The sequence below is a fragment of the Thamnophis sirtalis genome, unplaced genomic scaffold (assembly GCF_051295495.1).
Source record: "Thamnophis sirtalis isolate CommonGarterSnake01/CBP01778 unplaced genomic scaffold, rThaSir2_p1.2 scaffold_13, whole genome shotgun sequence".
Classification (NCBI taxonomy): Eukaryota; Metazoa; Chordata; class Lepidosauria; order Squamata; family Natricidae; genus Thamnophis; species Thamnophis sirtalis.
In genome coordinates this window covers 4,825,903-4,853,368 of record NW_028261393.1, presented here as the reverse complement: position 1 = coordinate 4,853,368, position 27,466 = coordinate 4,825,903, and the positions used below count along the sequence as shown (strand labels likewise).

Sequence of the window (27,466 nt, the reverse complement as noted above, 5' to 3'; positions counted from 1 at the left end):
GCACCTTTGACCCCTCCCTCAGTCTCAGTCTGTTCATTTCCTACATCAAAAGGCATTTTGTGGAATCAACACCATCTCTCTCTCTCTCTCTCTCTCTCTCTCTCTCTCTCTCTCTCTCTCTCTCTCTCTCTCTCTCTCTCTCCTCCCTCCCTCCCTCCCTCCCTCCCTCCCTCCCTCCCCCCCTCCCTCTATCTCTCTCTTCCTTCTATTCCTTCTCTCCTTAGGACTGGAGCCACACAAGCAGCAAGAGACTCACTAGCCCAGGATACGTAAGTATTAGTGGCTAAATCTGACCCAAGATGCTGCCTCAGTTTACCTTTCCCAATAAGCAACCGAGTCAAAAGGTCACTGAAATAAATTTATTAGAGTCCTCTGATAAAGTGGGAACTTTTTCCCAGGGCTGCTGGCTCTCCTAATAAAGGAATATTTGAGTTCACTTCAGAGGGTTTGTTGGGTTTGGGGAGATGGGCCAGAACATCCTAAGGAGGCCTGGGAGAAAAAATTAGAAATATTGGGGGAAAGGAACAAAGGGAAAGAAAGAACTCGCTGCTCGTTTGAAGGAATTCCTGCTTAGTGTATACCTCAATTAATCCTTTTGTTCCCGTAGATCAGTGAATAAGGAGGGGAAGCAAGCAGTAGCAGGCAGCCGGAATCCAGACACAGAAGGAAATAAAATGTGATGGGTTAGTTCTTCAAAATATTGGGGCTTATCTTTCTTAATACCTACATACATTGACTAAGAATGGAATACAGATAGTCCTGGACTTACAACCACTTGTTTAATGACCATTGAAAGTTACAACGACACTGAAAAACCTTGTCTTATGAATATTTTTTGCAGAGGCAGCATGAAACGATGAAAAATTCAGATGCTTGGCAACTGGCATGTAGTTATAACGGTTGAAATAATCCGGGGTCATGTGATCACATTCTGACAATCAATGAGGAAGCCACCTGACAGCCCTGTTACTGACTTAACAACTGCAGTGATTCACTTAACCCCTGTGGCAAGAGAGGTCGTAAAATGGGGCAAAACTCACTTAGCAAAAGAAATTTGGGGCTTGGTTGTAGTCATAAGTCAAGGACTAGCATCCTCCCCCAATTGTTTGTTAAGACATAATTGGATTATTTTCAATATTATCAATAGCCACCAAGTCAAACTTCAGCTAGAATTCCTGCAGTTAGAATTGAGACTCTTTTGGTTCTCAATGTTTCTCAGTCTGGCCATTTTAAGAGGGGTGGACTTCAACTCCCAGAATTCCCCAGCCAGCATGGGGATCTGGCTGGGGAATCCTGAGAGTTAATGTCCACAGGTCTTAAGGTGGCCAAGTGTTAAAAATTCTGTTTATATAAAGAACCACACAAAACAGAGCACAGTCACCATGTGTTTTACTGCTCAACTATATAAATCTACACCTCTTAAAGTGTCCAGATTGAGAAACTCTCCCCCACTCCTTGGTAGGAAAATTTGAAATGAGGTTGCTCCCCCAGTGGTTTAAAAACATCACCTCTGGTTTTTGGAAGGTTCGTCTTAATCAAGATGTGTAATTGTTGTGCTCTGATTTTTGTTGTTCTTTTCAGGTAAAAAACAAAACACCCCAAATGGTTCAAATTCAACCAGCACCATGGAATTTGCAGCTTTCCATCCAAGAAAAGGGAATTCCATCCATCTGGGAAGCCAAGACCATCTTAACGCATCCTTAAGCAACAACATATTACCTTCTAAAATCCCCAGAGACAGCAAAGTAGCTTCCTGTGTCATAAAGTCCTGACTGTAGAACAATTGTGCTGTATGTTTTTTGTGTTGTAATTTTACTCCTAATCCTCAGGACTGTGGGAAATCATAAATCACAAGTGGGCCTCAACCTTACAGCCATTCATTTAATCACCGTTCAAGGTTACAACATCACTGAAAAAAGGACCCCTTTTCACACCTACAACCAAGGTCATTTCATTTTCATTTCATTTTATTTGACATTTATAGGCCGCCCTTTTCCCTGAGGGGACTCAGGGCGGCTTACAATTTGTAGGAAGGGAGTGCAAGACAAAACACAAAAAGAAAATGTGGAGTATAATAAAATAAAACAATAAAACACAACATTCATTCAGCATTCGGGTGGGGCGAGATTAGGGTCTTATCCCCAGGCCTGACGGGATAGCCAGATCTTAAGGGCTGTGCGGAAGGTCTGGAGGGTGGTGAGGGTACGAATCTCCACGGGGAGATCGTTCCAAAGCGTCGGAGCTGCTACTGAGAAGGCTCTCCTCCGCGTAGTCGCCAGTCGGCACTGACTGGCGGATGGAATTCGGAGGAGGCCTACTCTATGCAATCTGATGGGACGAAGGGAGGTAATCGGCAGAAGGCGGTCTCTCGTGTGATCAAAATTCGGATGCTTGTCAACTGGCTTGTGTTTATGACGATTGCAGTGTCCGTAGTGATGTGATCAACTTTTGTGACCTTCTAGCCAAGTCAATGTGGAAACTTGTTTCACAATCCTATTACTAAGTAAGCAGCTACAGTGGTTCACTTAATAACTGTAGCCAGAAAGATCATAGGTAAAGGTAAAAGTTCCCCTTGCACATATGTTCTAGTCATTTCCGACACTAGGGGGTGGTATTCATCTCCATTTCAAAGCCGAACAGCCAGCGCCGTCTGAAGACGTCTCCATGGTCATGTGGCCAGCATTACCAAATGCTGACGGTGCACAGAAAGCCTTCCCACCAAAGGTGGTTCCTCTTTTTCTACTTGCATTTTTTACAGGCTTTCAAACTGCTAGGTTGGCAGAAGCTAAGAGAAGTAACAGGAGCTCAATCCATTATAATGCGCTAGGGATTCCAGCCGCTGAAGTTCGACCTTTCTGATCGACAGGCTCAGCATCTTAGCCACTGCATCCCATATCATATCATATATCCCGTATCAAATCATAAGATGGGGCAAAATTACTTAACAATTGCCTTCTGTTTCGGGTTTCTGGAGAGCCTCCGGGAGGGGAGGAGGGGGAGGCCGTTTTTCGCCCTCCCCAGGCTTCAGGAAAGCCTCCGGTGGCTGTGGGAGGCAGTGTTCACCCTCTCAGAGGCTCATGGAAAGCCTCCGGAAGGCGAAAACCCGTGGTGGGATTCAGACAGTTCGCACCACTTTGGGGGAAACGGTTGTTAACTTTCTGAGCAGTTTGGTGAACTGGCTGTTGGAAGAAATCATTAAGACAAAGAACCAGTTGTTAAATTATTCGAATCCCACCACTGGTGAAAAGCCCTCCCCCCCCCCGCTGTGGTGCAGGAGGATGGCTAGGTCACACCCACCGTGGCCACGCCCACCCGGAAACCATGCAGAGAACCCGTTGCTGACTTTTTTGAAGCCCACCCCTTCACCCAGAATCCTTTGCTCACTATGACTCACATGTCTGCTTTATGACCTCTTCCTGTTACCTGGAAAAGGTAGGTGGGAATTCCTGCCAAGACCCCACACTATAGAGGAATAGACTGGGGATGGGTGAATAGTAGGTGGACTCAATTTACGGTCAGAGAACCCAATGGGGGAAATAAATGGAGAAGTTCCAGACCTCCAGCTGTGCAGATAATCTCCCACCATGGTTAAGACTCATCCATCCCCAAGAATGGCAGGAATACCTTCCAGACACCACTGGACAGCTGTTACCACCTCTGGATGTGAACAATCTTGGCTGATTTGGTTTCTAGCAGGTGAGAGACAGATATTCTATTGGAATGAGGGGGCCGAGCCAGGGATGGGCTTGGGGAAGTGAAGATGAGTTGGATCTTAAACTGGACTGGAAAGCCAAGTTTAATGTTAAATGCTTCCCTGAGGTTCACAGCAGCTGAACAACATACAGGTAGCCTGTGTCTCATGACCACAATTGACCCACAAATTTCTGTTGTTGTGAGACATTTGTTAAGTGAGTTTTGGCCCATTTGATGACCTTTCCTGCCACCGTTGTTAAGATAATCACTGCAGGTGCTCAATGAATCACTGCCGCTGTTCAGTTAGTAAACCGGTTGTGAAGTGAATGTGGCTTCCCCGTTGACTTTGCTTGTCAAGAGGTCACAAAAAGGGACCCTGGGAGCCTGCAACCGTCATAAATAGGAGTCAGTTGCCAAGCGCCTGGATTTTGATCACATGACTATGGGGATGACTCAGCAGTCTTCTAAGCGTGAAAAAATGGTGGTAAGTCACTTATTTCCCTGCAACATCAGACAGCTCAGCGTTATTCTCTGGGGATGAGCAGCTAAACCTCCATCGATTAACATGCCTGATGTAAAAACGCCAAAGCTAATTGCAGGTGGGAGGCAGGTGGAGGGGTCGATCATGAGTGCAATGGTAGTGCAATGGTCAAACTGATTAATGGTGTATAAAGGCAGATATCTCTTTAATGGTAGTTTTTGCACTCTGGCGGTGTTATCAGAGGCTAACGAAAGCTAAGTGAGCAATATATTTCAATTTCTGGAGATCGCAATGTCTGTGTCTTCATAGATAGATAGATAGATAGATAGATAGATAGATAGATAGATAGATAGATAGATAGATAGATAGATAGATACAGAGAGAGGGGGGAGGGAGGGAAGGAGGATAGATAGATAGATAGATAGATAGATAGATAGATAGATAGATAGATAGATAGATAGATAGATAGATAGATAGATAGATAGATAGATACAGAGAGGGGGGGAGGGAGGGAAGGAGGATAGATAGATAGATAGATAGATAGATAGATAGATAGGTAGGTAGGTAGGTAGGTAGGTAGGTAGGTAGGTAGATAGATAGATAGATAGATAGATAGATAGATAGATAGATAGATAGATAGATAGATAGATAGATAGATAGATAGATAGATAGATAGATACATACATACATACATACATAGATACATAGATACATATGGATGGATGGATGGATACAGAGAGAAAGAAGAGAGTGAGAGAGAGGGAAGCGGGGATGGGTTCTAACCGCTTCTATAGAAGAGGTTCCACAAATCTACAGTGCCGTTTAGAACCGGTTTCAGCTCCCTCCCCCCGCCTGTCTGCACATCATCAAGATGAAGAGCGAGAAGAGGAATTTTGGGAGTTGAAGTCCACAAGTCTTAAAGCTGTCAAGTCTGAACACCTCTGGGGGGGGGGGTTCTAAAGGGTTGGTATGCAAGTGTCTTGTAACTTGACAGCTTTAAGACTTGCACACTTCAATGCCAGAGTTCCTGAGCCAACATGACAGGAGGAGGAATTCTGGGAGTTGAAGTCCACAAGTCTTAAAGGTGTGAAGTTTGAACACCCCTGGTTTTTTTTTCCTAAAGTGTTAGGGGTGCAAGGGTCTTGTAGCTTTAAGACTTGCGTGCTTCAAATGCCAGAGTTTCTGAGCCAACATTTTGGTTGCTAAGCAAGAGCATTGTTAAGTGAGTTTCACCACATTTTATAAGTTGGTCACGCCCACCCAGTCACATGGCTGGCAAGCCACTCCCACCCGGTCACATGGCCGGCAAGCCACTCCCACAAAGCAGGCCACACCTGCAGAAGAGGTTCTAAAAAAATTTGAAACCCACCACTGGAGGGAGGATATAGATATAGAGAGATGGAGAGATGGGGAGATAGGGAGGGATAGAGAGGGATAGAGAGATAGAGAGGGATAGAGATAGAGAGATAGAGAGATAGAGAGATAGAGAGATAGAGAGATAGAGAGATAGAGAGATAGAGAGATAGAGAGATAGAGAGATAGAGAGATAGAGAGATAGAGAGATAGAGAGATAGAGAGATAGAGAGATAGAGAGATAGAGAGATAGAGAGATAGAGAGATAGAGAGATAGAGAGATAGAGAGATGATAGAGAGATAGAGAGATACATACATGCCTTTTCATTCGCAGCTCATCTTGTGAGTTCCTACTTTGTGATCATCCAAGCTGAGAGAAGGATCGATTTTAACATTGATGTGGTGCCACCATTTCCTTCAGAAGGGAAGAATATCAAGCTCATTCCCCAGAAGCCCCCGAACAACACCGAATTCTGCTTCTGGTCTATGGGAGAAAATGATACTTACTTTGAAATCGTGCTGTATTATCCGTCGAACAACACCTTCAAGCCCCTATCTGGCTTTCACTACGACCACAGGGCGATGCAAGACTGCGTCCTTGCCATCAGGAATGTTTCAAATTTAGACATGGCCATGTACTGGTTAAGCATGAAACTCCCTACAAAAACCTTGTTAGGGGAATTGTACCTACATATCAGAAAAGGTAAATTCACACGTTTCCTGGTGGTTTGGGCTTTTTTTTAAACCCTTGTTTTCAGTCTGGCTCAGCTGCTCCTGGAATTATTAGATTGGTTTAAAGAGGGAATAATTAAGCTGGCCTCCAAGAAACACAACATTTGCCCTCTATATCAGGGGTGTCAAACTGGATTTCTTCGAGGGCCTATTCACGGCCCGCTTTTGGCCAGCAGAGTGCTGCAGGAGGATGTGGAGGCCAAAAACGGACTGTGTGGGAGCCGCACGTGGCCCTCTGCATGGCCCGTTTTGGCCAGCAGAGGCACCGCAGCCTGGTCCTTTGATATTTGCAGGCTGGCCCCATGGGCCTGATTTAAGCACCCCCACGAGTCTTGAGTTTGACACCCCTGCTCTAGATAATTCCCGATCGCTCCACGAATGTCCCAGTCCAAACTCACCTTCCCCACCCCCACAATCCGTAGCTATCTGGAGAAAGAGGACTTTCCTTTTTCACTCAGTGGATTATGGTTTCCGGTTCCTCCATTAGTGAGAAGGATGAGGGTTTGCGCGGCTCCAAAGCTGATTTGGATTGAATGAAAGATTACCCTTCCCTTGAAGAAACAGTTAAAGCATCTTTCTTCACAGCGAGCCAAGGTGGCGCAGTGGTTAAATGCAGCACTGCAGGCTACTGCTAGATCAGCAGTTCAGCGGTTCAAATCTCACCGGCTCAGGGTTGACTCAGCCTTCCATCCTTCCGAGGTGGGTAAAATGAGGACCCGGATTGTTGGGGGCAATATGCTGACTCTCTGTAAACCGCTTAGAGAGGGCTGAAAGCCCTATGAAGCGGTATATAAGTCTACTGCTATTGCTATTGCTATTGCTATTCACGCGAGCAACTTTAAGATGCCCGGATTTCAACTCCCCAGAATTCCCCGGCCAACATGGCCAAAAATCATAATGCAAATAGTCCTTGACTTATGACCACAATTTTCCAAATTTAGATCACTGGGCAAGACGGAAAAGAGTTTTGCTTCCATTTACCACCTCTCTTGCTACCGTTGTTCAGTGAATCGCTCCAGTTGTTAAGGGAGCATCACGGCAGTTCAGTGCATTTGGCTCCCCCATTGACTTGGCTCATCCGACGGTCGCAAAAGGGAATCACGTAACCCCGGCAACCGTCGTAAATACATGCCGGTTGCCAATTTTAAGTCATGGGACCACAACTGTTGTCAGTGTGAAAATCTGTCATCGGTCACTTTTTTTTTGTTGGGTGCTGTGGTGTCTTCGAACAACCTTTCTCTTGTGTCTTTAGCACGAAAGCCAAGGAAGAAAGGACTCAGCGCAGGAGTTATTGCTGGCATTTCTGCTGGGTGCCTGATTGGGGTCTTGCTCGTTATAGTCGTAGCGGCCTACCAATATGGAGGAATTCCTTCTAGGTAATGTAAACTCCTCCTTACGTTAAGCACATCCAGTTTTAAACTTTTGGAAAACCCAAAGAAAGGGAGGGAAAATCTGAACGCAGAACGTTAACCCTAACCCTCACAACAGTCACTCGTGCCCTTGTGACCTCTAGGCTGGAATACTGCAACGTGCTCTACATGGGGCTGCCCTTGAAGAGCACCCGGAGACTTCAGCTAGTCCAGAATGCGGCCGCGCGAGTGATCGTGGGCGCACCACGGTTCGCCCACATAACACCGATCCTCCGTGAGCTGCGCTGGCTACCTGTCGATCTCCGGGTGCACTTCAAGGTCCTACTCACCACCTATAAAGCGCTCCATGGTAGTGGATCTGGCTATCTGAGAGACCGCCTTCTGCCAATTACCTCCCTGCGTTCCATCAGATCGCATAGAGCTGGCCTCCTCCGTATTCCATCCGCCAGTCAGTGCCGACTGGCGACTACCCGGAGGAGAGCCTTCTCTGTTGCGGCTCCGACGCTATGGAACAATCTCCCCGTGGAGATCCGCACCCTCACCACCGTCCAGGCCTTTCGCACAGCCCTCAAGATCTGGCTAGCCCGTCAGGCCTGGGGATAAGTCTTTCCTTTAGCCCCTCCCGAATGTCGAGTGAATGTTGTGTTTTATTGTTTAATTTATTTTTGCTCACATTTCTTTTTGTATTTGTCCTACACTCCCCTTCCCCTTTTATTGTAAGCCGCCCTGAGTCCCCTCAGGGAAAAGGGCGGCCTATAAATGCATAATAAAATGGGGGAAAAAATGAAATGAGAACGAATAACGCAGGGGTGTCAAACTCAATCTCATTTTTTTAAATTATTTTTTATGTTTAAATTTTTTATTTCCATTTTCATTTTCATAACACACACTCACATGTATACTATACATAGCCCATATCATATAGTGTTAAATAATAATTACATCAGTTCCTCTTGTCAACAATGCCCCCCCCCCAAAATAGAAACCCATTATAGCTCTTCTGCTCTCCATACACCTCTTTCTTCTACCACCCTCCAACTTTCTATCTTCCCTCCATCATCCTTTCCTACTCTACTTCCCCTCCCTTTCTCCTTCTCCTCTCTCTACAATCCACTCCTCCTTATCCTTCTCATCTTCCCCCCTTACTCATGTGGCAAGAGCAGAGGTGGTGCAGTGGTTAAATGCAGCACTGCAGGCTACTTCAGCTGACTGCAGTTCTGCAGTTCGGCTGTTCAAATCTCACCAGCTCAGGGTTGACTCAGCCTTCCATCCTTCCGAGGTGGGTAAAATGAGGACCCGGATTGTTGTTGGGGGCAATATGCTGACTCTGTAAACCGCTTAGAGAGGGCTGAAAGCCCTATGAAGCAGTATATAAGTCTAACTGCTATTGCTATTGCTTACCCTCTCTCCTATCCTTCTCTTCCCATCTTTCTTCTTTCCCACTCCTCCTCTCCTTGGTGTATTTCCACTACATGTCAATATGCTTAGCCTATCCTATTTTTAAAGAAAAAGTAGTAATAATAGTAATGAGAATATAGAATAAAGAAAAAAAAAACAGTATACATGTGGAGTCAAATTACATTGAAATCTAACAAATCTCATCTAACCTGATATATCCCTCCCCCACCCTCCCCCACAACCCCCCACAACCTACCCCCCCCCCCGACTTCCCAGAACCCGTACACGGTATAGATTTTTAACAAACACAGTCTAAGATATATTGGGGGGGGGGGGAAGAATAAGAAATTAATAACATCTTTACATTGAACTTAGCTCCTCCTTGCTAAACTAACTTTAAACAATTTAAATCATCCCTGATCTTAACCATAGGCTATCTGGAATTTCTTGGTCCTGTATTTATTTTGTATATAATCAATCCACTTTTTCCAGTCTCGTTTATATCTCTCGTTTGAGTGGTCTTTAAGATATGCAGATATTTCAGCCATCTCGGCCAAATTTGTGACTTTCAATGTCCATTCTTGAATTGTAGGCAAGTCTTCCTTCTTCCAGTATTGCGCCACCAACGGTCTTGCTGACGTTATTAAGTGTAAAATCAAGTTAATCTCTACCGCTGTACAGTCAGTAATTATACCTAACAATTTTTTTTAAAAAAACTCAATTTCATTGAGGGCCACGTCAGGGCTGTGGTTGACCTCGCAGGGAGGGTGTGTGGACAACAGGTTTGGTGTGACCAGCTTGACACCACTCCCCAAACTGCTGGCCCGATAGCAATAGCAATAGCAGTTAGACTTATATACCGCTTCTTAGGGCTTTCAGCCCTCTCTAAGCGGTTTACAGAGTCAGCATATCGCCCCCAACAACAATCCGGGTCCTCATTTTACCCACCTCGGAAGGATGGAAGGCTGAGTCAACCCTGAGCCGGTGAGATTTGAACAGCCGAACTGCAGAACTGCAGTCAAGCTGAAGTAGCCTGCAGTGCTGCATTTAACCACTGCGCCACCTCGGCTCAGTTGTTGCCTCTTTGCACTGGGTAGGCCTGGCCGAAGCAAAGGGCAATATCTAGATGATATTCAAAGCAGATACATCAGACAAAATGAAACAGGAAACGTCTGTTAAGAGCAAAGGAATTTCAGTAGGAATACCAATAAGGTAAAGATTCCCCCGTACATGCGTGCTAATCGTTCCCGACTCTAGGGGGAGGTGCTCATCTCCATTTTGAAGTAGAAGAGCCAGCGCTGTCCGAAGACGTCTCCGTGGTCATGTGGCCGGCATGACTCAATGCCGAAGGCACACGGAGCATTGTTACCTTTCCACCAAAGGTGGTTCCTATTTTTCTACTTGCATTTTTACATGATATCAGACTGCTAAGTTGGCAGAAGCTGGGAGAAGTCACGGGAGCTCACCCTATTATGCGGCGCTCAGGATTCAAACCACTGAACTGCCGAACTTCTGATTGACAAGCTCAGCATCTTAGCCCCTGAGTTGCCTCGTCCCCTACAAATACCAATGCAGGACTTCAATTCCCAGAATATTGCAGCTGGTTGCCGTAATTCTGGGACATTGCAAATCTACAGTTGAATAGGGATGGTAATTTCTTCTATTTTCTCTGGATTTGAAGAAAGAGAGGTTAGAAATCACATCAAGGGAAAGGGAATTTTGCACTTAATCATTGTCCCCAGACTATTTAGCAGCAAGGAGGCTAAAGGGCTGTAGGTAGACATCCTATTTTTCATTATTGAGTTTCCCTTGAGATATTTATGAATGTTTTCCTTTGGAGGAATCTGAAGAAATTGATTAACTGTTTGGCCTGAGAAATTCAAATATCAAGCGCCAGGGAACTCAAGAGATCTGGGTAATTCAGATGGCTGTAAAGCTTTATTGCAAGCTTAAGTTCCCTACAAAAATCTGAACTACTAACGGTCAAAGCAAATTGCGATAGAATTGGAATTCAAGGAGAGCTGGACTTAAATTTCTTTTGGGAGCAAAAAGATTTGAGACTGATAGCACCTTTCACCCCTCCCTCAGTCTCAGTCTGTTCATTTCCTACATCAAAAGGCATTTTGTGGAATCAACACCATCTCTCTCCCCCCCTCTCTCTCCCTCTCTGTCCCTCCCTCTCTCCCTCCTATTCCTTCTCTCCTTAGGGATGCAACAACCACTCAACCAGCAAGTTACTCACCAACCGAGGACGCGTAAGTTTTAGTGGATAAATCAGATCCAAGATTCTGCCTCAGTTTACCTTTCCCAATAAGCAACTGAGTCAGAAGAAATATCTATATACATTGACTAAGAATGGAATACAGGTAGTCCTGGACTTACAACAGTTCATTTAATGATCATTCAAAGTTACAACGGCAAAGAAAAAAGTGACATGACTGTTTTTTTGCAAAGACAGCATGAAATGATGAAAAATTCAGATTCTTGGCAACTGGCATGTACTTATAATGGTTGCAATAATCCGGGGTCATGTGAACACATTCTGACAATCAATGGGGAAGCCACCTGACAGCCCTGTTACTGACTTAACAACTGCAGTGATTCACTTAACCACTGTGGCAAGAAAGGTCGTAAAACGGGGCAAAACTCACTTACCAACAGAAATTTGGGGCTTCGTTGTGGTCATAAGTCAAGAACTAGCATTCCCCTCCCCAATTGTTTGTTAAGACATAATTAGGCTATTATCAATAGTCACCAAGTGAAACTACAGCCAGAATTCCTGCCGTTAGAATTGAGAATCTTTTTATTCTCAGTGTTTTCCAATCTGGCCATTTTAAGAGGGGTGGACTTCAACTCCCAGAATTCTCCAGCCAGCATGAGAAGCTGGCTGGGGAATTCTGGGAGTTAATGTCCACAGGTGGCCAAGTGTTAGAAATTCTGTTTATACACAAAACAGAGCACAGTCACCATGTGTTTTACTGCTCAACTATATAATTCCACACCTCTTAAAGTGGCCAGATTGAGAAACGCTCCCTCACTCCTTGGTAGGAAAATTTGAAATGGGGTTGCCCTTTAGTGGTTTAAAAAAAAATCACCTCTGGTTTTTGGAAGGTTGGTCTTAATCAAGATGTGTAATTGTTGTGCTGTGATTTTTGTTCTTCTTTTCAGGTAAAAACAAAACACCCCAAATGGTTCGAATTCAACCAGCACCGTGGAATTTGCAGCTTTCCATCCAAGAAAAGGGAATTCCATCCATCTGGGAAGCCAAGGCCATCTTAACGCATGCTTAAGCAACAACATTTTACCCTCTAAAATCCCAGCAAAGTAGCTTCCTGTGTCATGATGGAATAAAGTCCTGACTGTACGACAATTGTGGTGTATGCTTTTTGTGTTGTAGTTTTACTCCTAATCAACCCTCAGGTATTTGGTAAATCGTGAATCACGGGTAGGCCTCAACCTTACAGCCATTCATTTAATCACCGTTCAAGGTTATAATATCACCGAAAAAGGGACTTAGGAGTATTTTCCACACCTACAACCAAGGTCATGTGATCAAAATTCGGATGTTTGGCAACTGGCTCGTGTTTATGACGATTGCAGTGCCTGGGGGGGGGGGGATCATATGATCGCCTTTTGCGACCTTCTGAGAAGGAAATTCAATGGGGAAGCTTGTTTCATGATCGTATTACTGGCTAAACAACCACAGAGGTTCACTTAACAGCTGTAGGTAGAAAGCTCATAGGTAGTCTTTCCTGACTCTAGGGGGCAGTGCTCATCTCTGTTTCAAAGCTAAACAGCCAGCGCTGTCCGAAGACGTTCTCCTTGGTCATGTGGCCGGCATGACTCAACGCCGAAGGCGCACGGAACGCTGTTCCCTTCCCACCAAAGGTGGTCCCTATTTTTCTACTTGCATTTTTCACATGCTTTCAAACTGCTAGGTTGGCAGAAGCTGGGACCAGTAACGGGAGCTCACTCCATTACACAGCGCTAGGGATTTGAACCGCGACCTTCTGATCGACAGAAGCGTCTTAGCCACTGAGCCATCGTGCCACATATCATATCATATCCCATATCAAATCATAAGATGGGCCAAAACTACTTAACGATTGTCTTGCTTAGCAACAGAAATTTAGAGTTCAATTGTGGTTGTAAGCTGAGGACTACGTCTTACTGCATAGAAAATGTAATCATTTTACTCCAAGTTACATTTTACTCGACTTTTAACAGCGGCTGTTCAAAGTTACAACAGCACTGAACACTGGGACTCATGATCGGATTTTTCAGTTATGATCGTTGCATCATTTCTATGCTCACGTGATCAAAATTCGTATGCTTGGCAACCGATTTATATTTGGCTGTGGTGTCCCCTTTTTGCGATCTTCTGACAAGCAAAATCAAATTTGTTAACCAATGTGAATGCAGTTCTTTCTGTTTAGGTCTGTATGCTAACTGGAAAGGATCCCAATCATCTGGTTCATCTAAAATCCTTTGTACCTGATTCGTCACCACCTTCCTAACCAGTGGTGGGATTCGAATTGTTTTACTACTGGTTCTGTGGGCGTGGCATGGTGTGGCTTGATGGGTGTGGCTTGGTGGGCGTGGCAAGGGAAAGTTGCTGCAAAATCCCCATTCACTCCTGATCAGCAGGGACTCCGGAGGCAGAGAATAGATGAGGGCGGGGCCAGCCAGAGATGGTATTTGCCGGTTCTCCGAACTACTCAAAATTTCCACTGCTGAACCTGTTGCTGACTTTTTTGAAGCCCACCCCTTCACCCAGAATCCTTTGCTCACCATGACTCACATGTCTGCTTTATGACCTCTTCCTGTTACCTGGAAAAGGTAGGTGGGAATTCCTGCCAAGGCCCCACACTATAGAGGAATAGACTGGGGATGGGTGAATAGTAAGTGGACTCAATTTAGGGTCAGAGAACCCAATGGGGGAAATAAATGGAGAAGTTCCAGACCTCCAGCTGTGCAGAAACATAATCTCCCATCATGGTTAAGACTCATCCATCCCCAAGAATGGCAGGAATACCTTCCAGACACCACTGGGCAGCTGTTACCACCTCTGGATGTGAACAATCTTGGCTGATTTGGTTTCTAGCAGGTGAGAGACAGATATTCTATTGGAATGAGGGGGCCGAGCCAGGGATGGGCTTGGGGAAGTGAAGATGAGTTGGATCTTAAACTGGACTGGAAAGCCAAGTTTAATGTTAAATGCTTCCCTGAGGTTCACAGCAGCTTCAGTACAAACTAGATCTTTAAAGTTTTTAGATAATGGTACATAGATAATGGCTCAGAGGTTAAAGATGCTGAGTTAAAGATGCTCGAGACCCGAGCACCACATGATGGGGTGAGCGTCTGTTACTTGCTCTGGCTCCTTCCTACCTAGCAATTCAAAATGTGAGTAGTTAAATAGGTACCACTTTGATGGGAAGGTAACAGTGTTTGGTATCCCTCAGCATTGTTGTGGCCTGCCAGCAGCCATCGAAGCTGTCAGCAGATTCGGACAGCGAGGAGGTTGGGGAGGAACCTGGGCCAGTCCTGGAGTCTGGGGAAAGCTCGAATGAGGGCTCTGTGTTGGAGGCAGAGAGGGGGCCAGGGCCCTCTGACAGTTATCGGCTGCCTTCGGAGTCAGACATCAGTGGGGCAGAAGAACAGCTGGAGCCTGTTTCCAGTGTGCGCATGCGCAGAGCTGACAGACGAAGGGAACAGCCAAAGAACAGGGGTCGACTTGGGAATAAGGCCACAGGTGGATGATGAATGGCCCCTCCCAGAGGGAATAAAAGAGGAGCGACAGGGGAGTGGAGTTTGCAGGAGACAATTAGTTCACTTCATTGGTTCGTGACTTTCCGAGACTCCTTGCCATGTTTTGCAGAGAACAGCCTGTCAGCTCTCCAAGCCAGATAAGGTCTGTGACCATAAATCCACCCTTGAAAGGCTTTGCTGGAATGTGAATGGGAGGAATTCGCGGTAACTTAATAAAAAGGGTTTCTTTGTCAGGACAAGGAGTCTGCTTCGTGGTTTGGGGAAGCCTAGGACAGAACAAGCATGTAGTCATGCACGCCACATGACCCCGGAAATGTCTTCGGACAATGCTGGCTCCCTCAGCTAGGAAACAGAGATGAGCACGGCCTACTAGAGTCGGACATGACTGGACAGGGAAACCTTTACTTTTACCTCAGATAATGGTGCCAGAAGAAGTTTGCCCTTCTAGAATTGCTTCTTTAACTCCTTTCCTCAGGAGCCTAAACTTGGAAGATATTCCTTTAGTTTGACCATCAAGCTGCAAAAATTACCACCCTTTGCCAAGGTTAAATTCTTGCTGAATTAAATATTGATTTTTTCCCCTTTCCATCCAGCATATCTCTTGAGTTCCTGCCTCCACCGAGTTGAAGCTCCTCCTACAACTACCATCAAAACTGCTACTCCTCATGTTCCAACTCCTCCCACTCCCACTCCTCGTTCTCCCCCTCCGCCTGCTCATTCCACTCCCCCTCCCCATCTTCGTCTCTCTCGTCCTCCTGTCTCTCTTCGCCCTCCTGTCACAAAGCATCCCCCAGCAGCTACTATTATTGCATTGGATCCTAAGAAACCCAAAATAGGAGGGGATGTCACCCTCAGCCTGCCTGGAGATACCAGCAGCCTCAGCGCCTGCAGCTGGCTTCGAGGGGTCGATGACAAGGCTAAACCAATTATGACCTATAAGCTACCCCCTGTATCTACGCTGACCTTCCAAGATGCCTCCACAGGACGGGAATTTCTTAACTCAGATTGCTCCATGCACATCAAAAATCTGACCACTGCGGATAAGGGCTTTAGTGGCGTGATGGAGAAGACAGGAGGGAAGAGCGTTGTGAAAATAAATCTGCATCTCCAGGGTAACCAACCAACCTACCTACCTACCTACCTACCTACCTACCTACCTACCTACCTACCTACCTATCTATCTATCTATCTATCTATCTATCTATCTATCTATTTATTATCCCTGTTGGGAGTAAACTCCTAGTGTTGGGTAGGCAATATACATCTTTATACAACAACAAATGGTCGTTGTTGCTTTAAATGAGGGATGTACTTATCAGGTGTAATTAACTTTACTATAAGAAGGAGTCAAGAGAGTTCACTCTCTCTCTCTCTGCTTCTCCTATGCTTGATGACTGGAATGTGAACTGCGACTGTAAGCTATTGTTTGTTCTTTGAATTGTGTTTGGACTAATATCTACTATCACTGCTCGTGAAGCAATTATCAGTAGTAAAGCTACTTGTTTTCACTAGCAGTGTCTGAAACTCTATTCGTATGTTTCTACTAGCAACATTCTCTAGCTGTACATTCCGCTGCACTACTTTCTGTCTCCCAACGGGGATACCCCTAACAATCCCCCCTCTTTCTTTCTCTCTCTCTATCTCTCTCTCTCTTTCTCTCTCTCTGTCTATCTCTCTCTCTTTCCCTCTTTCTCTCTTTCTTTCTATCTCTGTCTCTCTGTCTCTGTCTCTGTCTCTGTCTCTGTCTCTCTCTCTCTCTCTCTCTGTCTCTCTGTCTCTGTCTCCATCTCCCTCTCTCCCCCTCTCCCTCTCTCTCTCTCTCGTTCACTATAGGAAGGGTTGAAAAAGTCCGCTTGGAATCTTTAAAAAGCAAATCACGTGTTTTTCAGATTCATCTCACCAGGTGTTTTGACCATGTGAAGGCATTGCCCATGTGGAGAATGGGGGAAGTTGGGAAGGGAAGAAGAGAGAGATGGAGAGATGGCAGAAAGGGAAGGAAGGGAGGAAAGGGGGAAGGAGGAAGGGAAGGAGGGAGGGAGGGAGGAAGGGCATTGACACATGTCCATCAAATAGCCTCATCAAAGAACTTTGAAAGAAAGAAAAATTACAGACTGACCAATATATCTGCAGAAAAAAATCATTAAGCTCAGAGAGCATCAAAAACTCCAGAGTTCAACCCTCAGCTACATATATTCTGTTCTGTTAAAGATCGAACTGCCAGAACAGGAAAACTTCTTTCTACACCAGCCATCATAGGAATTGCAGTGTCTTCATTTTTGGTGGTCTCGATGCTCCTAGGCCTAGCTACTTATTCTCGAAGGTAATATTTTAATATTTTTTTTTTAAAAAAGGTGTTTGAAACATCTAAATATGTTTTATTTTCCTTTTCCTTTTCATTTCATACAGTCACATATATACTGTGCATAACCGGGGCCATATAACATTGAGCAATAAACACAGCCATCCTTGTCAACAATACTCCGCAAAATACAAGACCAATATACCACTTCAACCCTCCATACACCCTTTCTTTCACCCCCCTCCAACTTTCCTTTCTCCCTTTCAACCTTCCCCTCTACCCTACTTCCCCTCCCCCTCTATCACTCCTCTCTCCCAATACACTCCCTCCCTTCCATCTCACCCTCCCTCCGATCCTCTCTCCCACCCTCTCTCCCCCTCTTTCTTCTTTCCCTCTGCTCCACCCTTCGGTGTATTTCTACTATCTATCAATATATTCAGCTTCCTATTTTTACACTAGAATTAAAAAAGGCAACAGTATACAAGTGCAATCATGTTACTTTAAAATCTAACACATACTATATTTCCCCCCTCCCCCTCCCCCCTAGGACCCCACCTCCCTCCCCCCCCCGACTTCCCAGAGCCCGTACACGGTATAGCTTTTTATCAAACAGTCTAAAATATATTAAAACCAAGGAAAAGAAAAAAGAAAAAAAAAGTCAGTAAAATCTCTACGTTGAACTCAGCTTCTTGCCGTTACACAAACTTTACATCAAAAAAAGGTGTTTGAAACATCTATATACCATGCTGGAATTCAGGAATTCTGGGAGTTGAAGTCCACAAGTCATGAAAGGGGCCATTGTTCCTGGATGTGGGACAATGTGCTAAGGCCAACTCATCACAACCAGCTCACGACCAGCTCACTGCAGAACAAGAGTTACACTACTGTTCTGACGCCCCACCCTTCTCCATCCAGGAACGAAGGCGAAACCAATGTAAATGAGAATGTTTTTTAATCAGTCCAGACTGTCATTGGTTGCAAGCCACATAAACAAAGAGATAAGCACTCTGGCAGCGAGTCCTACAAAACGTGGCAGCAATGCAAACGAACTCTGGCAGCAATCCAGCCTGCCAAGTTTGTTTCCTGTTAATCCTTAATGTTGACTTCTGCAAAAGGGCATGGCACAAGCAGTCTCTTTTATAATCAGGAGAGGATCTTAACGAGCATCAGCTGAGCGCAATCACCTCTTGTAATTACGCTGTTGTTCTTGACGCCGAGTAGCCCTTTGATGGCGTGCATCCCGGAACAACTTACAGGTGTTTTCTGGATCACTCACTCTTGTCTTCTCCCCACTGATCCAAGGCTCAGATGCCACCTGGTGGCCAACCAGTCTCTCCTCGCCCTGCTCAGAGTTGGAACCCTGTCCAGGTCCTCCACCTCCTCCAGGGCAGACTCATAGGGCCCCTCACTGTCGGAGTCTGGCGGCAGCTCCAACGGCTCCTGCCAGGCCACAACACACTACTATCAAAGAAATGGTAGAATAGAGTAATTAAAGGAAGAATGCAAAAGGAGTGACAGAATTCAAAGACATACTCACGATATTTGTTGTTCTGGTTCTTCAATAGTCCTCCTAATCCTGCCCCGAGCCCCAGCGCGGCGGCGCTACCACCAACTCCAGAACCAAAAGCAGGAGCAAAGTAAGTTGTCATCCAATTAAATGGTCCTCGGATACTCTTGTTTACATCAAATAGCATTGGTCACAAGGAGCATGGTGACTCACATGTTTTGGATGCTGGGTGGGAGGTTCACAAGCCTGAGTGTGAGGCTTGAGTGCTGCTGCCTGGAGGGTTGAGTGCCTGTTATTAGCTACAGCTCCTTGATGGGGACATGAAAAGGCGCTCCCATAGGTGCCCCCTGGGCAATGGAGATATGTCACTAGTTAATCCTTTCAGCCCGGAAACCCCTTCAGAGATGCCTCTGACAGGAATGGGACGAGGGGGTATATTGGTCATTGGACTTTGGACCCAGCTGAGAAGAAGGTCCTGGGTCCTCCTTTCAGTTTTGGCAGTAAATTGGCACCCAGTGATTCTGACAGTGTAATTTCAAGCAAAGAACTTTGTCAGAGTTTGTTGCAGAAAAATCAAATCCAGAAAGCGCACACAGATAACCGATGCAGCAGGATTCATTAACTTCTTTATATTCATAAGAATAGATGAATAAATGTACAATACCAACAGGTGGTTCTTCTAAGTAAACACAAGGCAGAAGAGTTACAGGCAGACACAAGCAGTTAGTTTCATTTCAGCAGACAAGCCAGTGGTGGGATTCAAATAATTTCACAACCGGTTCTCTGCCCTAATGATTTCTTCCAACAGCCAGTTCATCAAACTGCTCAGAAAGTTACCAACCAGTTCTCCCGAAGTAGTGCGAACTGGCTGAATCCCACCACTGAGACAAGCCCAGACAGGTTTACTTCTCAGAGCAGCAGACTCAGAGCTCAGAGATTGCCGACTAGTTTCAGTTTCAATTCTCAGCTAAGCCACGCCTAGACTCCACGCTTAAGTTTCTGTTTCCAAAATAGCCCACATTGGCTGACCCAGTTGCTATGCCCATTCATTGGCTGGCCTTCTTCCCATGTCTCCATTGGCTGATCTATTCCAGTCCGTGAATATTCATACTCTGGCAAACTTAATAAATGTCCTTCAACCATTTGCCATTCTATCCGGTCTAAGATTGCATAAGGGTATGTGAGAAAAACCTTGAGAGGCAGAAGGAAGAGCCACAGACTAGGCGAAATATATAGCGAAAATATATGGCGAAACTACGGCATGTGTGCCATAGGTGGCACACAGAGCCCTCCCTGCATGCACATGAGCCGTCGCCCAATGCAGCTCTACCGCACATGCGACATGCGCCTCCCACTAGCCAGCTGATTTTTAGGTTTGCCGGGCATGCGGGAGACAGACACACATGTGTAGGCATGAGGGGAGCATGTGGGGGTGCAGTGCTCCCATTGCATTGTTTTTTGACATCAGGAGGCTTCAGGAAGGGCATTGTGGGTGTGGGCAAGCACACACATGCTATATCGCGCACGCGCACTTCGTCACCTGAGGACGAAAAGGTTCGCCATCCCTGGGCTAGGAAAATAGATAAGAGGCAGCCCGTGGCCCGACAAAACCGCGCTCGTCAAAATAGCGGCGATAAAACCGCGTCGCTAAAGCCGCGACGTCATCACCGCAGCGACAACAGCGGGGCGACAGAAGGGCTCTTTAAAACAGCGCGGCGGCAGAAAGCCGATTTAAATTAAGGTAAGGGTTAGGATTAGGTTTAGGTTTAGGGGTTTGGTTTAGGGTTAGGGTTAGGGTTAGGTTTAGGGTTAGGTTTAGGTTTAGGTTTAGGTTTAGGGTTAGGTTTAGGGTTAGGGTTAGGGTTAGGTTTAGGGTTAGGTTTAGGGTTAGGGTTAGGGTTAGGGTTAGGTTTAGGGTTAGGTTTAGGTTTAGGGTTAGGTTTAGGGTTAGGGTTAGGGTTAGGGTTAGGGTTAGGGTTAGGGTTAGGGTTAGGGTTAGGGTTAGGGTTAGGGTTAGGGTTAGGGTTAGGGTTAGGGTGCTGAGTGCTTCGGAAGGCGCGGATTTGCCCTCCGCGGTTATGTCGTCGCGCTAGGGTCCCCTTTTTCCTTAGCGCTTCGGACACCGCGGATTTGCCCTCCGCGCTTATGTCAGTGCGGATAAGGGCTTTGCGGTTTTGTCGGTGAACCGAGGCAGCCGAACCCCCAGACGAAAAAGGAGCACGGCAAACATTTCAGGAGGGACAAAATTCACTTAACAACCATCTCGCTTAGCAATAGAGATCTGGGGCTAAATCGTGGCCATACGTCTTCCTGTATGTAGTGTTAGCTTAAAACTAAGGGCCAAGATGACTCCATTGCACAATCTCTGTTGACAACTTAGGGTTCAGAGCCTTGCTCGTTTCGTGTGTGTGTGTGTCTTTAGGTCAAGAACATCTCCAAAGGCGCAACATGGAGGCAGAGGTGGTGGCAGAGGTGGCGGCAGAGGTGGAGCAAGAACTGTCCCAAAGGGAGGACGGTAAGTAACAGGAAGCCAATCTGTGAATTCTCACTCAGGAAAACATCACGGACGTTCATGTAACAGCTGTACCACTTAAGACTTATATGCCGCTTCACAGGGCTTTACAACCCGCTCTAAGCGGTTTACAGAGTCTGCCTCTTGCTCTCAATAATCTGGGTAATAATCTATTTGACCCATCTTGGAAGGAGGGAAGGCTGAGTCAACTTTGAGATGGTCAGGATCGAACTGCTGGCAGTCGGCAGAATTAGCCTGCAATGCCGCATTCTAACCACAGCGCCATCCCAGCTCCTTAATGCAACCTGCTTAACCAGGCCTTCTGCTAAACCTAGCTGATGATTCATCTACCATACCAAGTGAGGTGAATTTAAATTCTGAGGGCAGAGAGCAGGAGGGACTGTAGGGAGGGCATCCGTGACCTGGCACACCTCTCAAGCCACACTTGGAATATTTGCATCCAGTTTTGGTCACCACGATATTTAAAAAGATGTGGAGACTCTGGAAAGAGTGCAGAGAAGAGCAACAAAGAGGATTAGGGGACTGGAGGCCAAAACGTAGGAAGAACGGTTGCAAGAACTGGGTAGGTCTAGTTTAATGAAAAGAAGGATTAAGGGAGACATGATAGCAGTCTTCCGATATCTCAAGAGCCAAGGTGGCGCAGTGGTTAAATGCAGCCTAATCTATTGCTACTGCTATTGCTATCTCAGGGGTTGCCCCAAAGAAGAGGGAGTCAAGCTATTCTCCAAGGCACCTGAAGGCAGGACAAGAAGCAATGGATGGAAATTAATCAAGGGGAGAAGCAATCTAGAACTAAGGAGAAATTTCCTTGACAATTAGAACAACCAATCCATGGAATGGCTTGCCTCTGGAAACCATAGATGCTTCAACACTGGGGCTTTTAACCAGAGATTAGTCTGAAATAGCATAGAGGTCCCTGCCTGAGCAGGGGATTAGACTAGAAGACCTCCAAGGTCCCTGCCAATTCCGTTATTCTATTATAGATCCACATGTGAAGGGTTCGATTAGATCAGGTTCAAATGGTATTGAAAGAGAGGCTGGACGTTGGCTGCTTGTGCCTCCATAAAGATTCCAGACTAGTTCCCTGCTTGACTCCCCCACCCCCACCCCCGGCTCAGCCACTCTCTCTCCGAAAGCCATTTGGAATGGAGGCATTTGTGTAAGATGCTATAAAGTGCAGCAAGTGGGCCGAATTCCTCTATTTCTACCAGCAGAGGGAGAAAAATACCACTTTTGAAGCCAAGCTAGAAAATGTGATGGGATAATCTGATTTAATGGGCTATTACAGGCAGCTCTTGACTTACAACCAAAATAAGGAATGGGAGATTTGTCATTAAGCTGTGCGGTCATTGTGTACAGCATCACAATAAGAGCATAAGAGCCGAGGTGGCGCAGTGGTTAGAGTGCAGTACTGCAGGCCACTTCAGCTGACTGTTATCTGCAGTTCAGCGGTTCTAATCTCACCGGCTCAAGGTTGATTCAGCCTTCCCTCCTTCCGAGGTGGGTCAAATGAGGACCCAGATTATTGAGAGCAAGAGGCAGACTCTGTAAACTGCTTAGAGAAGGCTGTATATGCCTGTGAAGCGGTATATAAGTCTTAAGTGCTATTGCTCTGCCCTTTCCCCTTCCTTCCTTCCTTCCTTCCTTCCTTCCTTCCTTCCTTCCTTCCTTCCTTCCTTCCTTCCTTCCTCCCTCCCTCCCTCCTTCCTTCCTTCCTTCCTTCCTTCCTTCCTTCCTTCCTTCCTTCCTTCCTTCCTTGTCATTAAGCTGTGCGGTCAGTGTGTACAGCATCACAATAAGAGCATAAGAGCCGAGGTGGCGCAGTGGTTAGAGTGCAGCACTGCAGGCCACTTCAGCTGACTGTTAGCTGCAGTTCGGCGGTTCAAATCTCACCGGCTCAAGGTTGACTCAGCCTTCCATCCTTCCGAGGTGGGTGAAATGAGGACCCGGATTGTTGGGGGCGATATGCTGACTCTGTAAACCGCTTAGAGAGGGCTGAAAGTCCTATGAAGTGGTATATAAGTCTAACTGCTATTGCTATTGCTATCACATCTCCATTCCAGATTTCTATGTCCTGCAATTTTTGGTTGCAGTTGTTCAGTGGTGAAATCTAATTTTTTTTTGCCACTGGTTCTGTGGGCGTGGCTTGGTGTAAGGGGTGTCATGTGACTGGGTGGGCGTGGCCAACCTTTTCCCACTTTTTAAAGCATCTTTTTCCTGCTGATTCGGGCGAATAGTCAGGGAAAAACTGATTTTAAAAGTTGGGGGGGAAAAGCTTTCGACGATCTCCGACAGCTCACAGCTGAGCCGCGCGATCCTCAGAACCTTTTTTTCCCCCACTACCGGTTTGCAGAACCAACAACCATCGTCCCTACCGGTTCTTCCAAACCGGGAGGATTTCACCCTTGCAGTTGTTAATATATCACAACATTGTGATTTGTGACTTTCCCAGCTGGCTTCCTCATTGAGTTGGCTTGTCGGAAGCCAGCTCTGAAAGTTGGATATGGCGATCACATGACCACACAACCATTGTACATTCACAAACGTAGCCAAGGTCACACAATCACATGACCCAGAGGGACGCTGTGTGCTCAACCTACAACAGTTTGTTTAAGGGACCGTTCAAAGCACTGGAAAAAGGAAATGATATGAAACAAAAATGGGTTTGTGGAAATACCATCCCCAAGAAAATATAAACTGGGATTTGAAAGAGACACCTATAACAATAGAAAAAGAAAAGAAGGGAAGAAGGAAGGGAAGGAGGGGAGGAAGGAAGTAGAGAATGGAGGGAGAAAGGAATGGAAAGGAGGGCGGAAGAGAGAGAAAGAGAAGGAAAGATAGTAGGAGAGGAAGAAGAAGTGTGGAGGAGAGGTAGGGGAAGAAGAAAGGTAAGGAGAGGTGGGTGGAAGGGAGAGAAAAAGAAGGAGAGGAGGGAGGAAGAGAAAGAAAGAGAAGGAGAGAGGGTAGGAAGGAGAAGAAATAGGGTAGGAGTAGGGGAGAGGTAAGGCAAGGAAGAAGGGGATGGAGAGGAGGAAGGAAGGAAATAGAGAAGGAAGGGAAGGAGAAAAGAAAAGAAAGAGAAAATAAGATGGTGTCATAACAGGCGCTAGAGATGGTAAACAAAACAATCCAAACTGTACCTTATAATCTTTTAAATGGAATAATAATAGTATAAGAATGGCAAAGAAAAAGAATAACTATGTGAGTGTGTGTGTGTGTGTGTGTGTGTGTGTAGTAAATAAAGAATTGTATATAAAAATGGATAACGAATAAGGAGATTATGAACGTAAGATAGAAATGTATAGAAAGGAAAACACTAACTGCAAAGAAACCGATACAGAACTGCTGTATGATATACGATGGAACTTACTGTTCCTATGTTGTTTTTAAGTCATGTGTTTGTTTCTGTTGATGTGCTTATGTGTTTAAAATAAAAATTTATAAAAAACAGGGGGAAAAACACACACAAAGCACTGGAACCATACTTTCGGCCATTGTAGCATCCCCATGTTCACGTGACCAGAATTCAGATGCTTGGCAATTGACTCATATTTATGATGGTTTCAATGTTCGGGGGGGGGGGGGTGTCACGTGATACCCCTTTTTCAGACTTCCGAAAAGCCAAGTCAATGGGGTACACTTAACCCTGTTGCTAACATTTAACGACTGCAGTGTTTCACTTAATAACTGTGGCAAGAAAGGTCATAAAATGGGCTCACATTCATTTAGCAGCTGTCTCACTCAGCAACAGGAATTTGGGCTCGATTGTGGTCGTATGTCAGGGGGCTACGTATGTTTCATTTTTGGCTGCTGTGTGTGATTCAAGATTGTCTTTCTTTCAGGTGAAAAGAACAGATCACATCCAGACGTTCAGCCTTCCAGAACAAAAACAGATCCCTTTCCCTCAACATGAAAAAAAAAAACCCACTCCTATGACTTGCAAATCTTTATCTATCCCACCCTGCATCCAAAAATTGACAGCAAATTCCAACAGCTTCTCTAGGATCTGAAAAGAACGGCGACACTCTATATACTGGGGGAAAAAAATTTGCAGTGTCTACTCTTGAGATTGTTAATTTTTGACAGTTACTTTAAATACTCAGGGTTCAGGATGCTTTCTGAAAGGCACTCAAACACAGAAAATTCACACTGGAAATGTGCTTCTCTATACCTGTGGTAGCATCTAAGCCAACCTTGGTCTTGGAATACCTGTTGGAATGTATTTTCTACTGCCAATTATAGAAGTATTCATCCAGTAGATGGCAATATTTACAGGTTTGGATCTATGGCATACGGTGTATATTCTATGCACCTTTGTTTTGAGTTTCCTATTTCCTGTTACAGTTATACATAGTTGAGCAGTAAAGCACATGGTGATTGTTCTCTTTGTTTTCTGTGGTGCTTTATATAAACCCTGACTACTCTTTAGAAAGCCAGATCCTGAAGATGAAACTCAAATACTTTAGCCACCTAATGAGAAGGAAGAAGGATTCGCTGGAGAAGAGCCTCATGCTGGGAACAATTGAGGGCAAAAGAAGAAGAGGGATGACAGAGAATGAAGTGGCTGGATGGAGTCACCGAAGCAGTAGGCGTGAGCTTAAATGGACTCCAGAGGATGGTAGAGGACAGGAAGGCCTGGAGGAACGTTGTCCATGGGGTTGCGATGAGTCAGACGCAACTAACAACAACAACATATAAACAGAATTTTTATAACACTTGGCCACTTTAAGACCTGTGGACCTTAATTCCCAGAATTCCCATGCTGGCTGGGTAATTCTGGGAGTTGAAGTCCACAGGTCTTAATGTGGGCATGGTTCGACACCCTTAAGCTTAACCTGGATCTTGGGCCTGCCAAAATGGATGGCCCAAGGCAATTAGATTATGCCAATAGTGTTCTCTTTGAGCTGTACTAAGAATCTAGAGTCCACGAAATCATTCTGATGAATGTGGACAACCCTATGAGCCCAGAAAAAGCATTTTGGAGGGTAGCTTGACTGATAAAATGCAAAATTTGGAAGGGTGGGGGAAGGATCCATTCCACGCTGACTTGTAAAACTGGTCCCCCACCCCCCCATCAGAAGCCCTGTTACCATAAATTTATTCAAGGGGTTTAGCAAGGAGCAGTTGAGAAGGTCTTAACTTCAGATCCTCCAGCTTTCTGCTATGCTCTCCTTAGCATTGAACATCGAAGACCAGCTGTCAGTAATTTTGGGGGGGTGGGGGGGAAGTGAGCAGAAAGAAAGGGAGAGGTCATTTAGTAGGAACAGTATAGTTTCTAATTCCTGCAGAAATGCCCTTCACACACAGGTAGACAGTTGGCATGTCCTTGGGCAGAAATATCATTTTTGAAGAAGGGTTTCCTGGGTGACTCTGGATGGCCCACTGTTCTCACCCAGCTCCCCATTCACAACAAACCCTCGGAAGTGAACTCAAAATATTCCTTTAATTAGGAGCACCAGATGCCCAGCAAAAAAAGTTTCTCTCTCACCGCAGGCTAACAAGTCCATCTGGCCAGAAGATGAATAGTTGCAGGCCACATCTATTCATCTCCACCCCCTGCCTTCTATGCCCAGAGCTAGGGTGGGGCTTTGCTAGCAGCGGTGGCTCTTCCATCCCAAGGATCAGCCCATGGATTTCCACTGCTCTCCTCTCCTCTGCCTTCTACGTATCAGCGCACTGGGCACTGGACTCAGCTGTTACTCCTCTTCCTCATCAGCCACCTCCAAACCTTGTGGTTGTTGGCTCTCTCCATCTGAGGGCTGATGGACAGCCCAGGCTCCATCTCCGTCTCTATATCTGACAGCTCCATATTCCCTCTTCCCCCTCGGAACTCTCGGGTTGCCTTGTTGCTGACTCTGACGCCCACACCTTCTCCTCTCCTCTGATTCGGCTGCTGGAGGGCCTGGGGGGGGGCCACAATACCCACCTCACCAGGATCTCTGTCTCAACTTTTGCATTGTGACTGTTGGCTGTGAGTTCACAATGGCTTAGGGCAGTGGGCCTTGCGATGAAGCTTCCCAGTCTTAGTGGGAGGAAACTCTGGCATGGGAGAAGAATATGGAACATGGCCATCCAGATGGGCACCAAGATATAAGTTCAGGATGCCCATCTCCAAGTATGGCAGAAATAGCAGCCCCCTGCTGCCGTGCCCTGAGGACCCCTTCTGCGTATCGCCGTATCTGGGTTATTCTACTTTTCACATGTAAGAAACGAGCAGCTGGGGTTGAAAGGAGGTTGACCAAGAGGTAGCTATGTATTCCTTTATTGAATATGTGTGCCGGCCGCCCCATTCTGAAAAGAGACCCTGGGTGACTTCTGCATTTTTGCTGGT

At 45.8% G+C, this 27,466-nt stretch overlaps 2 protein-coding genes across 4 annotated transcripts in view; both read left to right on the top strand.

Moving 5' to 3' along the window:
* Nucleotides 1-12,391, top strand: part of LOC148042914 (uncharacterized) — a 19,275-nt gene extending 6,884 nt beyond the window's left edge. Inside the window, exons 4-7 of one of the 3 annotated variants that reach the window (XM_087727620.1) lie at nt 5,862-6,230; nt 7,512-7,635; nt 11,235-11,282; nt 12,196-12,391. In XM_087727620.1, coding sequence (XP_087583746.1) covers nt 5,862-6,230; nt 7,512-7,635; nt 11,235-11,282; nt 12,196-12,199 — 545 coding nt within the window. In that variant the 3' untranslated portion in view covers nt 12,200-12,391. Of the gene's footprint in view, nt 1-224; nt 270-607; nt 684-1,581; nt 1,784-5,861; nt 6,231-7,511; nt 7,636-11,234; nt 11,287-12,195 lie in introns of those variants that run through there. The other 2 variants (XM_087727621.1, XM_087727622.1) reach the window with 2 other exon arrangements.
* Nucleotides 12,392-14,049: 1,658 nt separating this feature from the next.
* On the top strand, nt 14,050-25,517 carry LOC148042913 (uncharacterized). Its single transcript, XM_087727245.1, has 6 exons — nt 14,050-14,134; nt 15,390-15,908; nt 17,005-17,116; nt 18,661-18,732; nt 21,025-21,117; nt 24,978-25,517. The coding sequence occupies exons 1-6, from the start codon at nt 14,050-14,052 to the stop codon at nt 24,979-24,981; spliced, it is 885 nt and encodes a 294-aa protein (XP_087583371.1). The 3' UTR covers nt 24,982-25,517.
* Nucleotides 25,518-27,466: the final 1,949 nt, after the last annotated feature.

Bases quoted from the DNA above. Each gene is read 5' to 3' on its own strand.
- LOC148042913 (XM_087727245.1), top strand. From the start codon at position 14,050: ATGGCAGGAATACCTTCCAGACACCACTGGGCAGCTGTTACCACCTCT. The intron at 14,135-15,389 runs GTGAGAGACAGA...CTTTCCATCCAG, and splicing joins GCTGATTTGGTTTCTAGCAG to CATATCTCTTGAGTTCCTGC. The intron at 15,909-17,004 runs GTAACCAACCAA...GTTCTGTTAAAG, and splicing joins AATAAATCTGCATCTCCAGG to ATCGAACTGCCAGAACAGGA.